Source organism: Podarcis muralis, chromosome 1 (genome assembly GCF_964188315.1).
Source record: "Podarcis muralis chromosome 1, rPodMur119.hap1.1, whole genome shotgun sequence".
Lineage (NCBI taxonomy): Eukaryota > Metazoa > Chordata > Lepidosauria > Squamata > Lacertidae > Podarcis > Podarcis muralis.
This window is the reverse complement of record NC_135655.1, coordinates 56,882,739-56,898,083: the sequence shown is the minus strand read 5'-3', so window position 1 is coordinate 56,898,083 and position 15,345 is coordinate 56,882,739. Positions and strand designations below refer to the sequence as shown.

At 41.2% G+C, this 15,345-nt stretch overlaps 1 protein-coding gene across 3 annotated transcripts in view; it reads left to right on the top strand.

Moving 5' to 3' along the window:
* EHF (ETS homologous factor) overlaps positions 1–10,765 on the top strand; it is a 48,105-nt gene extending 37,340 nt beyond the window's left edge. For all 3 annotated transcript variants that reach the window (XM_077929233.1, XM_028728172.2, XM_077929231.1), the window contains exons 7-9: positions 7,432–7,494; positions 8,719–8,914; positions 9,709–10,765. In XM_077929233.1, the coding sequence (XP_077785359.1) occupies positions 7,432–7,494; positions 8,719–8,914; positions 9,709–9,808 (359 nt within the window). In that variant the 3' untranslated portion in view covers positions 9,809–10,765. The remainder of the gene's footprint in view (positions 1–7,431; positions 7,495–8,718; positions 8,915–9,708) is intronic.
* Positions 10,766–15,345: the final 4,580 nt, after the last annotated feature.

Here is a 15,345-nt window from a genome sequence, read left to right as displayed (position 1 = left end):
AACTTGTCTTGCCCTTGTCAAAGCCCAGCACTTAACCACTACAGCACAGTGTGCCCATGCTGTGGAATTTGCAGTGCTTAATGGCTTCCTTTCTTGCAGCTGTTAAGGCACAGGAGCTCTGCCAGCAGAAAAAGATGGCCGTCCTATTTTCAAATAGGCTATTAACAATGGCAGAAAAAAATGCATTTGAGTGTTTAATGTCATTTTGATCTACAGCAGCTGTGCAACCTGATTTATCTCGGTGCACACACTTCAAACAAGTGAGCTCAGCAATTGATCACTTTTTCCCTTTTGCTGTCCACCCATTCTCATTAAAAATGGCTGCTAGCTCTTCAAATCTTTCCTGACAGTGATGAGGTTCAGTCAAGCTCCCTGTTGTGGTGTGCTTATCCACTTCCTTGTTGGGCCTAGAGAGGTAGGATGGCATGCCAAGGGCACAGCGCTGTAAAAACCAAAGTTGCATATTCTGAAAAAAACACTGATGTGGCTTTTCCCCTGAATTGTATGCAATTATTGTGAGCACAATTCAAAGTGTTGGTGCTGACCTTTAAAGCCTTAAATAGCCTTGGCCCAGTATAGCTGAAGGAGCGTCTCCTCCCCCATCGTTCAGCCTGGACATTGAGGTCCTCCTCTGAGGGTCTTCTTTTCCTCACTCACTGCAGTTCCCTCACTGCAAGAAGCGAGGTTACAGGGAACCAGGCAGAGGGCTTTCTTGGAAGTAGTGCCCTCCCCGTGGATCACCCTCTCTTCAGATGTCAAGGAAAAAAACAACTATCTGACTTTCGGAAGACATCTGAAGGCACAAGCAGAAAATATAAAAATAACATAAATAAAAGAGAGGGACACCCACAATATGTCTAGAAATAGGGTCAGTGCCAAGTAATCAGGGTATATGCTAGCAATCCTGCCCACACGCTGGTCATACACAAGAGGCAGCCAATGACCTCTCAGTGATGGAGACACACCCCAGCACACAATCCACACCGTCGCCCACACCAAGCAAGATGAAGCCACAACAACACCAGTCCACAAGGCCCAGATGTACAACCAGTCCTCAGGCAGGGATTATAATATCTTTATCCAGCCACTCTTTTAGGAGCATAACACATGCTCAAGAGATGAAAGATGTGATATGCAGCAAAGTGCCCAATTGTGTCCTGGGAAACTCACACACCCCTCCCTGGGACAAGAGTTTCAGACCCACCCAGAGAGAAAAAGAGCCTTTTGCCAATTGGCCAAGGTGAAGGACCAGGAGATGCAATAAGGAGAGTCACAAACATACGCTGACATCAGTACCTTCCAGTGTCTCGCTGTATAGGTTGGGAAGCAGGTGAGGAGGGTTTGAGGCCCATCGGAGGATGGGGAAATATGCCCCAATAACTGTTTGCATGCCTGGGAAAACAAAGCAGTTGCGTTAGGAGTGAAGGATGGAGGGAACTTCTGATACTTCAACCCACACTGCAGACACCACTAGGCAGCAATAAGAGAAATCACAGAGCATTTGTCTTCCCTGCACCTGATTTCAACAGTCAGTCCTCAGCGCCAGGAGCACAGAGGTTGCAAGAAGACTCTTAGGTGGGAAGAACACCTACTGTTTTCCATTCTTGAGTTCTTTGGCTCAAACCCAGAGTGCACTCTCGTAAAAGGAAAAGGAGAGGCCCTCCCACATTGAGGCACATTGAACCAACAAATTGAGGAGCAAATAGCCTGGTTCCTCCATGTTCCAAGCAACCCCTTTTGCCTACCACTCCTTCTGGTAGGTAAATACAGCCCCATGCCACACACTCCCCATGGCAGTGTGCTATAATTAGGTACTAAGTCCTCTGTTCAGGCCATTGATGTGGGCACAGCTATTTTTGAATCCCTGTCCTTTTCGACTGAAGTCAATTGGGGGGGGGGTAATTTCCTGCCCCAGGTATAAATTTGTGCTGCCAACGGATCTATGGGCATCGATTGAAGAGGTATAGGATCTGGAGCAAGGGTGCTTTCTCCCTTGTGCTGTGCACAAACTTCATGCAACTCTACCCTTGTTTTAGCTACATTACAGGCATCTCTTCAACCACAGAGCTGCTCTGCCAACCAGGATATTCTGCAGGAAGGAATCACAGGCATTCCACTGGTGCAGAGCTTTTCAACCTTTTTGGGTCTACAGCTCCCTTGACCAACTACATTCTTGGGGCTCAGGAGCCCTGTTATATCACCCCTTGCCTACAGAGCCAACAGCCCCTCACCACTTTTTGAACACCCTGCCATGTGGAGTGTTCCCTCATCCTCCTCTCCCCACTCCTTAGGAGTCCTCCAGGCAGCTACTGGTCTCTGAGCTGCCCACCCTGCCCCAAAGAGAGGTGCCTCCTCACACTGCCCCACAGGGGCCTGGGAAACACCCCCTAGCTAGCCCCAGAGGCACCATTCACCTGGGGAGCTTGTAGGCAGGGCTGCTGTAAGAAACAGCCATGCAAGTCTTTGGGAGGCAGAGATGTGAGAGACCATCAGAGGAGGGAGGGAAGGAAGGAAGGAAGGAAGGAAGGAAGGAAGGAAGGAAGGAGGGACAGAGGCCAGTGTTGACCATGGCACCCTGACCATCATTCAAGGCACCCCAGGGTGCCATGGCACACTGGTTGAAAACCACTGCACTGGTGTATCTGTCATGATGGCAACATAGCTGCCATTCTGCTGGCACAGCAGGGCTTCTACCGGATCCAAAAGCCTCTTTAGTGAGCAGAACTCCAGTTTAGGATTGTGCCCTAATTTCAATAGAATAAAATAACTAGATAATTCAAGGGTAGTGAGGATTTCTTTTCCCTAGGAGAATAAATTTAAATTCCTCCGAGTCTCATTCTCAGGGCAAAATTCCCAATGGATTTCGGTTTTAAGACTGGTGTGCTTCCACAAAGGCAGGACTGTCAAGCCTTAATTAGATTTTGGGACTTTCCCACAAGCTCAGCAAATCGTACAAGAGGATGGTGTTCTCTGAACTTGACAATGCAGAAGGAAGCACAAATGTAATTAGCTGGTTTTCAGCTGTGGCTACAGATTTCCAGCAGAACCTAATGGAAGGCCATTTTCCTGGAGTGCTTATCAGTATTGCAACAAAAAAACGTTCGGACAAGTTTGTGCAGAAAGCCTGGCAGTTACTGTAAGTCATCTTCACATGCAAATAGCTAATTTCCATTGGTGACTGTTTATACATGTGTGTAGGTGGAAGAACACGTGTGGGCTTTAAGCTTCTCTGGCACTAATCTCCTTCAAGGCAGACACAACACAGGTTCCTGGCACTCAGTGATGTGCCACTGATAAATGGAAACAGATTGCCACTAGTAGATTAGGCAGGCAAGCCTTCAGCTTCTTTGGCTTGTTTTTAAAGTAGTGAGTGTTCAGCATACTAAGTGTGCTAAGTGATGAACAGAGAGAATTTCTAGCTTTCATTACCCCGGAACTTCTAGTGCTCAGAAATCCAATTTCCCTCCTTCCTGCCTCCAGCATACTGTTGCATCAGTAAGGGGAAGGTGGACTTGTCCATGTCCAACTGACAACAATTCCTAACAACATTGTCTCTTATGCCCCTGAGAACTGTTGATTGTCCCACTTCCTGAAAAATAGGGATGGCTGAATCTGTCAGTTTTGCTTTCTCCATTTTCAAGTTGGTTCTCCACATTTCCACATCAAATTCTTTTAACTGATTTTTTTTTACTGTGGATTTTTCTTATTAAAAACATTTTTGTATGAGGTTTTGACTAATATACAGTTTTGCAAAGTGATTGCCTCTCTTTGTATGTTCTTTTCACTAGTATAGGCACTTCCATGCACGCTTTGCCCCAGTGTATTCATTTTTGTACACCTTAGTTGGCTGGGAAACTGCATTGCAAAATTCGGGGACAATGCAAATTTCAAAGGGTGGTTGTGTTTCAGTCCGTGTATTGTTTCAGAAATTGCAAATGAAGTAGGTCTGCCTGTAACTGTGAACTAAACCCAATTTCTCCCCCAATCCATTCTCAGAAACACACCATTATGTACTCAGGTTGGTTGAGCTCAGTGCTTTTCTTCTAGGGGGGAAAAAAGTGCCAGTACTGTGTACCCTTCAGTACCCCCAGAAAAAAAAGCACTGGTGAGCTAAAGGGGAAAGGTGCCTTGTCCTGTGGCTCACAGCTGAGGCTGAGTAGCTGGGAGGCAAGTGTGAAATGGTGGAGTTTGAGATAGAGGGTATCGAGCCAGGCAGTGTCTGGAACAGCCTAAGGGTGAAAGGTTGGTGTCTGGAGTTGACTGCCTTTGGGTAGATGGCAGAAGGAGGACAGCACATTGGGGTGGTATTTTGAAGTGTCAGAGTCTTGGAGACTTTGCTCTGCTGGGGACAGCAAGAGATACAGCAGCTAGAACATATTATTGTTCTTGATACTATATGGAATACATAATTTCCGTATTTTACATTGTATATTTGTTGTTTTGTTGTGTGAGTTGCTTTGAGTGTTATTTTAACTATATTAAATCTAATCTAATCTAGGCTGCATTCACACAGCACTTTCTTCTATTTCCCCAGGGGTTTCCTAACTGTGAATTTCTGCATTATATTTGAGCTAACAAATGAAGTAAAAGTAAATCTAGCGGAATGTAGTGGGAGATTAGCACTCATTTTTGTGTTAATTCCTTCTGAGGAAAAAATCTATTTGCAGCTCCATTAACCCAGAAAACTACAGGGGTAAAATGCTGAAATTTGGGGTGCTGTACTCGCATACAGTTCCTGCTGTCTTTATGGGGGAATGATGGGGAAACAGAAACGCACATTTTTTGAAAAGATGAGGGAGTAGCAATGCTGTCCAATGTCCACTAGTATGAATGAAATTTAGTTTAGCATGCCAGTATATCAGTCAAGAAGCCACAGTTCCATAATGCAACAGGTACCTCCGTGTGAAAGGCACATTAAAAAACAGGTCAGAAGAGCTGACATTATAATCAGGAAAACTAATACAATATTTTCCATCCACCCCTTCTATTTCACCACTACCCACACTTTGCATTAGATCAGTTACCAGAAAATAACGAAGGAGGAAGTCTTTAATATAATTTCTGGAAATAATGGGCTTACAGAGGATACAACAAAGGGTGTGGCAGGCCTAGCATTAGTGTGTCATTTAATTTCAGTTTGGTCTGAGATAAGTTTTCCTCCCTCCCTCGCAATATTAGAACTTGGAGTTATTCCTCAATCAAGTTGACTGGCAGTGGGTTCAAGTGTGAGAAACAGAAGTATTGCTTCACCCAGTGTGTCCTCCACTTCTGGAGTTCACTGATGTGGTGATAACCATAAACTTAGAAAGTCATATACATATGTGTGTATATATATATGTGTGTGTGTGTGTGTGTGTGTGTGTGTGTGTGTGTGTGTGTGTGTGTGGCTTGTTTCTTTAGTATGAAGGTCTGGAGAGGTTTACAGGATTCCTTGGGGTCAGGAACCAATAACGCTAGGCCTGGGAGTGGAAGACTTTGCATGAGCATGCCTGGCACCAGCAGTCAGTCAAGCATTAGCCAAGGGCCCCAGTGATCAAAAGGGCCCTTCAGTGGCCTGACCTGGCTGTGTTATCTTATTGCCCTCATTGCTTGCCCCCGGAGTATCTGTTTTTACCTTGGGCAGGTAGCACTATTGCTTTTGAACAGGAGCCAACCTTGGTTCTTATCTGTGGTAGCTGCCTGCCATTTTAATTTACCTCAGATGCAATGACTCAACCTTTAGATCCAGGGCCAATGTGTTTTGGGTCAATTAAAATGGTAGGCTGCTACTATGGATAGGAGCCAAATGAACCTACCCTATTCTTTTGATTGTATTAGTTTTAAACTGATTTTAATATTGTATTTATAAAATGTATGTAACCTGCTCTGGGGCCTTGTGGTGAAGGGTAGGTAAGAAATAAAATTAACCTGCACCATTATGCTAAAATGCTGTCTGGATACTCAGCAAGGAAAGCAGTAATTGCTGCTGCAGAAAAAAGTCAAGTTGCATAGCGTGTGTGTTGCCAAGCAGGGGAGGGGGCATCCATGGTGAGGACCCTCTGAAATTTGCTGCTGTCCTACAGTATGAGTCTACCTGTCCCCCTACCCACTTTAGCCCTTGTGTATCCAGGCTGAACACCTGAGGAGGTGAATATTCAACAAAGGAAGCCTAACATTGTCTATATGTTTTCCCCTCGCTGTCTTGGTGCTAATCATTATCATTTCTGCACCCTTCCACCTCTGCTAATTCAGCTTTCGAAAGGCAAAGGGTTCAAAGAAAGGGGCTGGGAAGAGGGACAGGAAGATTGTGCCTCTTGAATGAATTACTAGTTATTTTATGCTCCTTTCTGGTGTTCAAGCAAAGCACCTGGCTCCTGTTCTGAATGCTCCAGCTACTTCTTCACTTGACTGCTACAATACACTATCCATTGAACTGTTATAAAATGCAGTTTGGAAACCTCAAAATGCAGCAGTTCTGCTTTTAGCTGGAACCAAATAGCAGGCTCACATAGATCTTGTGTGACCTTTACTAGCTGCCAATTTGTTCCTGGGCTCAATCCAAGTTGTTGGTTTTGACCTTTAAAGCCCAAAATGGTCTGAGCCTGGGTTAATCTGGGAGTTTCTCTTTCCATATATTAGTTAGAGAATTATATGTTAGATGGGGAACTGTGGTACTTTACATATTATTGAATTCCAGCTCTCGCCAGCCACTGTTAGCTGAGCCTATGGCCAAGGATGATGAAAGCTGTAGTCCAGCAATATCTTCTGGAAGGCCACAGCTTCTTCATCCCTGACTTGGATCATCTGGATAATTTCCCCCCTTGTTGCGGCACTAATATGCATTTTAATTTGACCCCCTCCTCCCAGTGCTTAAAAAATAACCAGTGACAAGGGCCACAGGCTGAGGATTGTAACTGAAAGCAATGTAATAGTTTATTGATACACTATTGTGTTTATTGATAGGGAGAGGAATATTAAATAAATAATATTATGAACTTAAATAATTGCATAACAAACAAAAAGGAAAAGTCAATCAAGGCAGGACAATGTAATAGACAACACAAGACAATGTAAATAAACAATAATAAAGACAGATGATGGCTTGGATTGTGAAAATTCCGCTCGGTGAAATTCATTGGACCTATTTAATGGATGCATTTAAGGACTTTGGGAAAACATTTTTGTTCTTTGAACCTTTTGTGATTTTGGAAAGTGATAATTTTATTAGGTTTCTGCTCCTTTATTTTCAAACAGATTTGAAGGTTTGGCACTGAATGAAAATGTACTTTTATGCTATGTTTCTTCATCTTGCAAGCTACTTTGAGAACAGAATATAAACAATACATTTTTGTGTAGATAAGGCTTATCATGTGATTGTTTCTAGAAACAGGGTCATGAGTGTGTGTGCCAGAACAGGTGGAAGAACTGACCTACCCCCCTTTTCTGTTACAGAAGATGCTTCAGGGCTGAAAAAAACACAAGACCACCTTCCAAAATCTCACAGCAAGAAACATAGTAAGTTAGCTACTACAGAACTATTGCCTTGTAAGGTGGGGCTGCGCAAATATTTACTGACATAACAGATAGTGAAGACAACCAGAGCCAACAGAAAAGGAATTGCACACAAAATGCCCACTGTAAACTTCATTAGAATTTAAATGTCTGAGAAAAAAACTGAAGGTCCTACTCTATTACACTCTTTTAAGCATTATCTCCTAGGGATAAATGGCAACATGATAGCCTTGGCTATGAACATCCCCTTCACCTTCACTGTCCAGTGAAAGTAAGGAATGTACTTTAAGACATTTGTTTGAATGTTGTAGCTTGCCAGCTATGCAACTTTAACCTTCTCCCACTGTATCTGGAGATGAGTTAGGTGGTTAGACAACTACAATGCTCAAAAAAGCACACAACCTCCCTTTTTATCTGTTCCTATATTCCCATGAGGGTGACCATTCAGAGACTGATACTAATTTGAGAGTTCTTCTCAGAACGTCCCATTTGAACTGGGCTCAGTTGCATATTTTTCCTTCATTCAAAGCAGACAAGAGTACAGGAAATAACATCAAACGTAACCAATTTGTAGAAATCTGAAATTAGAGACAAAAACAAAAATGAGTTAGGTATTTGTCCTTAGTGAGAACCTCAATACTACAAATAAACTTGTAGGAGATGGCTTGTTAGCCAAGATGTCATTCTTTCATAGAAATGTAAACTTTGTAGTGGTAGGCATGGATTGAATCTTTCATTGAGTAAACATTTGCCATTGGTGGGGGTGGAGGAGATAAACTGCATGTTGTTCTCTTCTCCTTTTCAAACTGTCCTCAGCTAAACAGTTAGTGGGGGATGTTTCAGGGAAATGTGGCTTGGTTGAGAAGGATCGAGCACTCTCTTTCCTCTTGTCAATTATCCACTGCAAATTGCTTCCCTCTAAGTATGCTTTCAAAGGCAGAAGGAAGAGCCTTTGGGCTTCTTTGTACCCAGCTGCAGTATAGCATGTCTTTTGCCTGACACCAAATGCTGCTTCCTGTGGTCAGAAATTTTTTTAACTCTCCTAGATCGATATGCTTGTCTAAGGACAATATACCATCTAATTTTTCACCTGTTCAGAGAACTGTTGGTTATTTCTATACACAGCATAAGGATGGCCTCCTATTAGGAACTGGGGGGGAAAGGATTATCCCCATGTAGTAGTTGTTGCTGTGGATAACTTTTCATTGTAACACCATTTTATTTTAGCTCCTCGAGGGACTCACTTGTGGGAATTTATCCGAGACATTCTCCTGCATCCAGAAAAGAATCCAGGCTTGATAAAATGGGAGGACCGGTCTGAAGGCATCTTCAGATTCTTAAAATCTGAAGCAGTAGCTCAGCTGTGGGGAAAGAAGAAAAACAATAGCAGCATGACTTATGAGAAACTCAGCCGTGCCATGAGGTAGGTTAAGAAGAAGGGAGAAAGTTTGGGCACAGAGTAACTGTGCTTAGTTTGGAATCCTACGGTGCGATCAGTGAATTTGATATAGAGCAGGAGAGTTGCACACGTGGCCCTCCTATATTTTGTCCAAGGTCCATTGGCCCAGCAAGACCAATGGTCCTGGATTTTGGTAGTTATAAGCCAACATTTAGAGGTCACTGCTTCCTCATCCTTGATATAGGAGTTCCAATGAAATATAAGTAACCACACCGACTGATATTTGAAAAACTGTGATGCATGATATTGCAAAATGTTGCGTATAGCCTTTTATTGGCCTAGTGGCCATCATAGAGAATTGTCATAATTCCAACCAAGTTAGGAATACTTAAATCTCTGTGAGTTAATTGGTTTCATTGATTTAAAGTATGCCTAATTTTATATTGATTTCATATTGAGCTACGTTACTTTGAGCCTTTGTGTTCAGTAAACTAATGAATCAATATTTGTTGGGGCAGTGGGATTAAACTTGCCTGTTCCTGCTCTGACCTTCACCAGAAAGTGGGTGGTGGGTCTGCCACAGTAGCTTGTGGATGGAGTTTGGGGTTTCTAGACCGTGTTGTACTCCTGATCACATCATGCAGTGGGTTCTGAATCCCCTCTGAATCAGCCTTCAGATAAGCTCACCTATTTTCTGTTTGGGGAAGAGGAATAACTTAATTTGCCAAATCCAATTCTAATTTGAGTTCAGAGAGAAATTCACCCACCATTCATTAGACAGTTCTGATATATCCAACTTCATTGCTCCTTTTTAACAGATACTATTACAAAAGAGAAATTCTTGAACGTGTAGATGGTCGGAGACTAGTATATAAATTTGGAAAGAATGCCCGTGGCTGGAGAGAAAATGAGAACTAAGGATCCACTTTAAAAACAACTGTACAAATTTTCACCAACAGGAACTTGTCATGGATGTAAATATTTCAGAGACTATTTTCTTCTATTTATGTACAAAAAATTGAGGGAGGACGGGCAGAAATCTACTTCTAATGGGAAGAAGGAACACTATGGTTTATTGATGTTGAATTTATTTTATTTGACATATGTCCTTCTATGGGGAAAGATGTACACAGTTTTCTGTGACCTATGATATAATGCTGTATGGTTGTGTTTGGGGATGTGTTTTCCTTTCTTGTGAAGACTTTAAAAAATGTATTCCAAGAGAAATGTGATTTATAACAATACTGTGAGAGAAGAATGTACTAAGATGAACTCACAGGGCATTACTTTTTACTTCAGAGCCTGAAAATAAGGACCATTGCTTTCTGCATGTAAGAGAAATTAGGATGCATCTATATATTGCCCTTCCCCAACCTGGAGCCTTCCAGATGTTGTGGCAAATGGTCAGTAACAAGAGGAATTGTAGTTCAAAATATCTGGAAGGTGTGAGGTTATGAAAGGTTGATCTATATCCTTTATCACAGTGTAAGGGTTGTATGAGAAGATCTGGCCACTCAAATCTTGTGTCTGTTTTAGTCAGGTAGCTGAGTAAAACTGTGGAATATGATGACTGTGGGATATTATTTCTGTAGTCAATGTGTCCTTGCCCTGTCTTGGTCTCCGTTCTTGACCCTCAATTTAAGAGATGGATTCATGTTCCTGGATGAAAGACTATTTGTTCAAATAACTGTCCTGCAACATGAGAATCCATGATCTCAGTAAAAGGGTATTCTTTTGTTCTGTGAACCACCCTGAGGCCTCCGGGTATAAGGTGGTATATAAATTCAATTATTATTATTAATAATAATTTTGTATTTTTTTTTAGTGGAATTTGATTACCAGTTTTGTGAATGCTTAGCTAGCTTATGAAAAGGGGGGGAAAGCAACTCATGGTGACAGCCTTCCCCAACCTGGTACAAGTTGTTGAACTGCAACTCCCATCACTCCTGACAATTGACTATGCTGGCAGGGGCTGATGGGAGTTGGAGTCCAACAATACCTGGACAGCACCACATTGAAGAAGTGGTTGGCTGTTAACTTGAGACATGTTTGAGTATCATAGACAATCACTGTGCCAAAATCTCTGTGAAAAAGTCAACTTTTTGGTCGGGTATAATCTTCATATAGAGAAGGGCTGTAGTTCTGTGGGAGAGCACATTTTTGCATGCAAACAATCTTAGGTTCAATTCCCAGAATCTTCCAGTAAGGCTGAGAGGCTCCTGCATTATAGACAATACTGCATTGTAGACAATACTGAGCCAATGGTCTGACTCCGTATATAGTACCTTCTTATGTTTCGACTTAATATGGGTTTAATTCCTGCTCAGATGTAAGAGTAAGAGCAGGATACAGTAAGAGCAGGATAGAAATGTAACCATATACAAATTTTATATAAAATTGTGTGTGTGTGTGTGTGTGTGTGTGTGTGTGTATATATATATATATAAACGTCGCCTAGACACCCCAACTTTTACACGGGAAGATACCCGAGGACACCAAAACCTGCATATATATATATATATATATATATATATATATATATATATAACAATGGTCTGATACAGGGGTGGGAGATTTGGGGCCTGCCAAATGTTTTTGAACTCTGACAGTCACAGCCAGCATGGCTAATTGCCAGAGATTGCGGAACTTGTGGTATGGCAAAATCTGGAAGGGGCAAGATTATCTACTCCTGGCCTAATACAAACTGTTCATCAAGCACTCAAAAATTCTGTTTCTGGCTGCTATATATACATGTTGGCCTAGTTCTCACTCAGGTGAGATCTTGACTGCACCACATTCCATAGTTGAATTCTCCTCCATTCAAAGGCCACTCCTTCCATCTGACATCTCAAGGAGAAAACTGACGTCTCAAGGAGAAGCGTAGGGTAGAACCTTACATCTCATTTCTTTTTGTAACGATTTCTTTGTTTTTCTTTTTTTATGGAAGACCATTCCGTCACATGAGCACTTACAGGCACTGTGAAACGATATGGTCTAGACACAGATTTACCCTATATGGGGAAATTAGGCAATTGTTGCAAGTGCTAAACTTAAAAATGGTCACTTTGGGCTCATTTATATTTGCCCACATGATTTAAATCCAAACTGGAGTCTTAATTTCAAAGTTTCCTTTTAAAGTTCTTAGATGGCAGGTAATAGTTCGTTTTCTAGGAATATAATGGAAGAATAAAGCAACAGAGCACAGCACAAAACTGTCAAGGCTACTGGGGAACTTGGTCAGGTTTTTACAGAAGCAACCAAGTCTTCTACAGCCTTAAAGGTCAATGAGTTGATTATGGTGTAAGCCTTTGTGCCTCCCTCTTTGGTCTTTGCAGAAAAACACACATAGGCATGTCAGGGAGACAACACCTTTTCCTGCTCAGTTATTGCCAAAGCTGTCACCATCAGTTATAGTTATGTGACATTTTTTACTTTACATAAGGTGGGTGGAGGCAGGTTCATCTTATTTACAAATGAAATCATAGGACTCCAGCCGTCAAAGCAAGCCTTTTCTTCTTGTGTCTTTTTCTTGACTTAACATTTGTTCTGTCTCTGAATCAGATTCCACCACCCCAGCTTGCTTCCTATTGCCATTGTTAACTTCATGGGTCCCCGCATCTAACCAATTATCTGATCCTGCATAAATGTTAGGCGATGGGTTGGATTTGTCACTGTTGGGAACTACCAGTATGGAGTGTTTCTGAGCCAAAAGGTTATCACATTGATATATAGTTCTAATGAATGAAACACTGAATGGATAATTTTGTACTTCTAATTTATCAGTGCTTGGGAATAAAAGAATAGCGCTTAACGATGGCCCAGATCACAAACAAAGCTAAGCAAACTATGGCAAAGCGTTGCCCTGCTTCCCGGAGCTAAGCCATGGTTTAACTTAGCATTACGTCTGAATCTGAGCTCATAGTTTGTTTTCCCCAACAAATCATGAATGTGCAGTCAAGAACAAACCTTGGCAATATTCATGGCTTGTTTGGAGCTTGACAAACCATGAGCCTGGGATCAGACATAATGCCAAACCCAAGCCATGCCTTAGCTTTGGGATAGCATAGCAGCAGAACTTGAAGAGGAGAAAAGTATCTGTACTTTCAGTCATTTATAACTAGCCTTGGCTTGGATAGTGTTACATGCAAACTGTGTGCGCCTTCTTCTGTAATATGTAATATGAGAAGGTAATTAAAAGAACTTCTGTGCTACATACAAAATGGCTGACAGTTGTGTTAGTATTTAATTATTGTGTTGGCTCGAATTCAAGCCCTCAGCTGGTTAAATTAGCTGTAGTCCTTTCTGGTTTCTTATTTTGTCCCACACCTTTCTTGCTTTGGAATTCTTGGAAGTAATCCACATTGACTAATGCTGCCATTTCACTGTCACATAGATCTTGTGGTAACTACTTATAATTATGCCATCATGTAAAAATACTTCTTTGATGACAATTTTACGGGAGCTAGACTGTTCCCAGCAGCTCCTCAGTTTGCAGAGATATTGTAATTAGGTGTGAACCTTTAGGACATAGGACTACATATTTACATCGGTAAAATAGTTATTCTCTTGTCCCAGCAATCCCTAGGAACAAAAATTCTATAAGAGGGCCTAGTGATTTATCTCAGCACCTCCTTCCCATACTATGCAACAGGGGTGGAGAACCTGTGGCCTTCCAGATGTCGTTGGACTACAACTCCTATCACCCCTGATTATGTCCATGCTGCTTGGGGGCTGAGGGAAAGTGAAGTCCAACTGCACCTGGAAAGCATAGGCTCCCTATCCCAGCTATACAGGAGTCTTTGGTAGAAACTAGCATAAAACCAACATAACTTTGTAGTGTAGAGACGATGAGGAACAGTTGTTCCTCTTATAATGAGCAGGAACTGCAGGAATAGTCTCTTTCTGAGTTCATAAACAACCTTCATTAGATTATTTCTCAATCCTACAATATCAATCCACGATACTGAATAATAGCATCAGATATTTCCTGCTATTATTCAGGACTTCATTTGATTTCAGGACTCTATAGATTTGGAAACAGAAGTAACGTAAGATTTACTCTGCTATAAACAGAGACAATAGATTTATTAACTGCCACAGATCTTGCCAAGCACATGCGGTCCCAGCCAAAAATGAACTTTTTACCATCTTTAACCAACAGGATGTTTATATGAATGTTTATATCATAAAGGCATTTCTGAGATTGCTCTTCTAATATGGTATGTTGGCAAGCAATGGAGTGGTGATTTTTTAAAAAAACAAAACAAAAACAAAAGGTTTATATATATATAATATTACTCTGGTAAGATTTGTATATATTTTTTATTTTAGCATATTTTTCATATGCATAAAGTTCTATATAGGATAAAGGTGTTTCTATATTTATATTGGTTGCAAGCAAATCGCATGGTCAAAGAATTTGTTGTGTGATCTATCTGTGCTGTTTGCTACCTAAACAATCTTTCTTAGCACATTTTTTTGTGTGTACAGTGCAGTCTGATTCTGTGCATGTTTATTCACAAATAAGTTTCACCTTGTTCAGTGCTCCTAAGTACATGCGCATAGGACTGTAGCCACAGTGAGCTTTTTAAAAGATACTTATTGGGAGCTGCTGAATGTGAAGTTAAATGTTGGGACATTTATATGCTTAGCATTCCAGCTTTCATGTTGCTGAATAATCTCAGTTTGTTGCTTCATCTTTGCTGTCTAAATGTTTTCCAACAGGACAATACTTTGGGTATTTTTGCTTCAAATGTCAGATTAAATACTGTCACCGAAGTGCCATAAAATGCTTAACACTGATTTCTGTTTATGAATGCTAATTAAAACAATGCATTTCTTTGCTTCCTGTGGTTTTTTTTTAAATAAATAATTTGAATTCCCCTCATGGCAGTTGCTTGAGAAAGAAATAATATAGTCTTGATAAGGCAAGATGTGAAGTAGGAAGTTAGAGTCATGGCACTTTGAGGCATCTCTGTCTTTAGAGAGTTTAGAGGGCTTCTAACAGAGCAGAATGAATAAAGATGGGCATTTATTCACAGGTGGGCAATGTTAGCATTTTGGAAGAGGAAATAAATTATCTTTTATTTTATCTGTCACATATTCCTGACAGAAATGATTCCTATGTTTCAGTTAAGAAGTCTCTTTTAAATTATGATTCATACTGATTTCTGTTCACAAATCTCTCTGGGCACAGTTCAGAAAACAACATCAGCCTTCACTGGTAAACATTGGTCCAGCAAAATTAATAACCACATTTCTATTGACATCAGTAGACACAATGACATTCTCCCAGCTCTCAGTTCATCATATCTATTTCACATCATGTTCTCATCAGCATAACTAAATCTCATCTGTTTTAATTAGCAACACCTCTTTAATATCAGAGTCCTCTAGCATAACATATGCAATTCTTGAGACTGGTAAAATCTCATCAGACCATCCAGCACCAGATG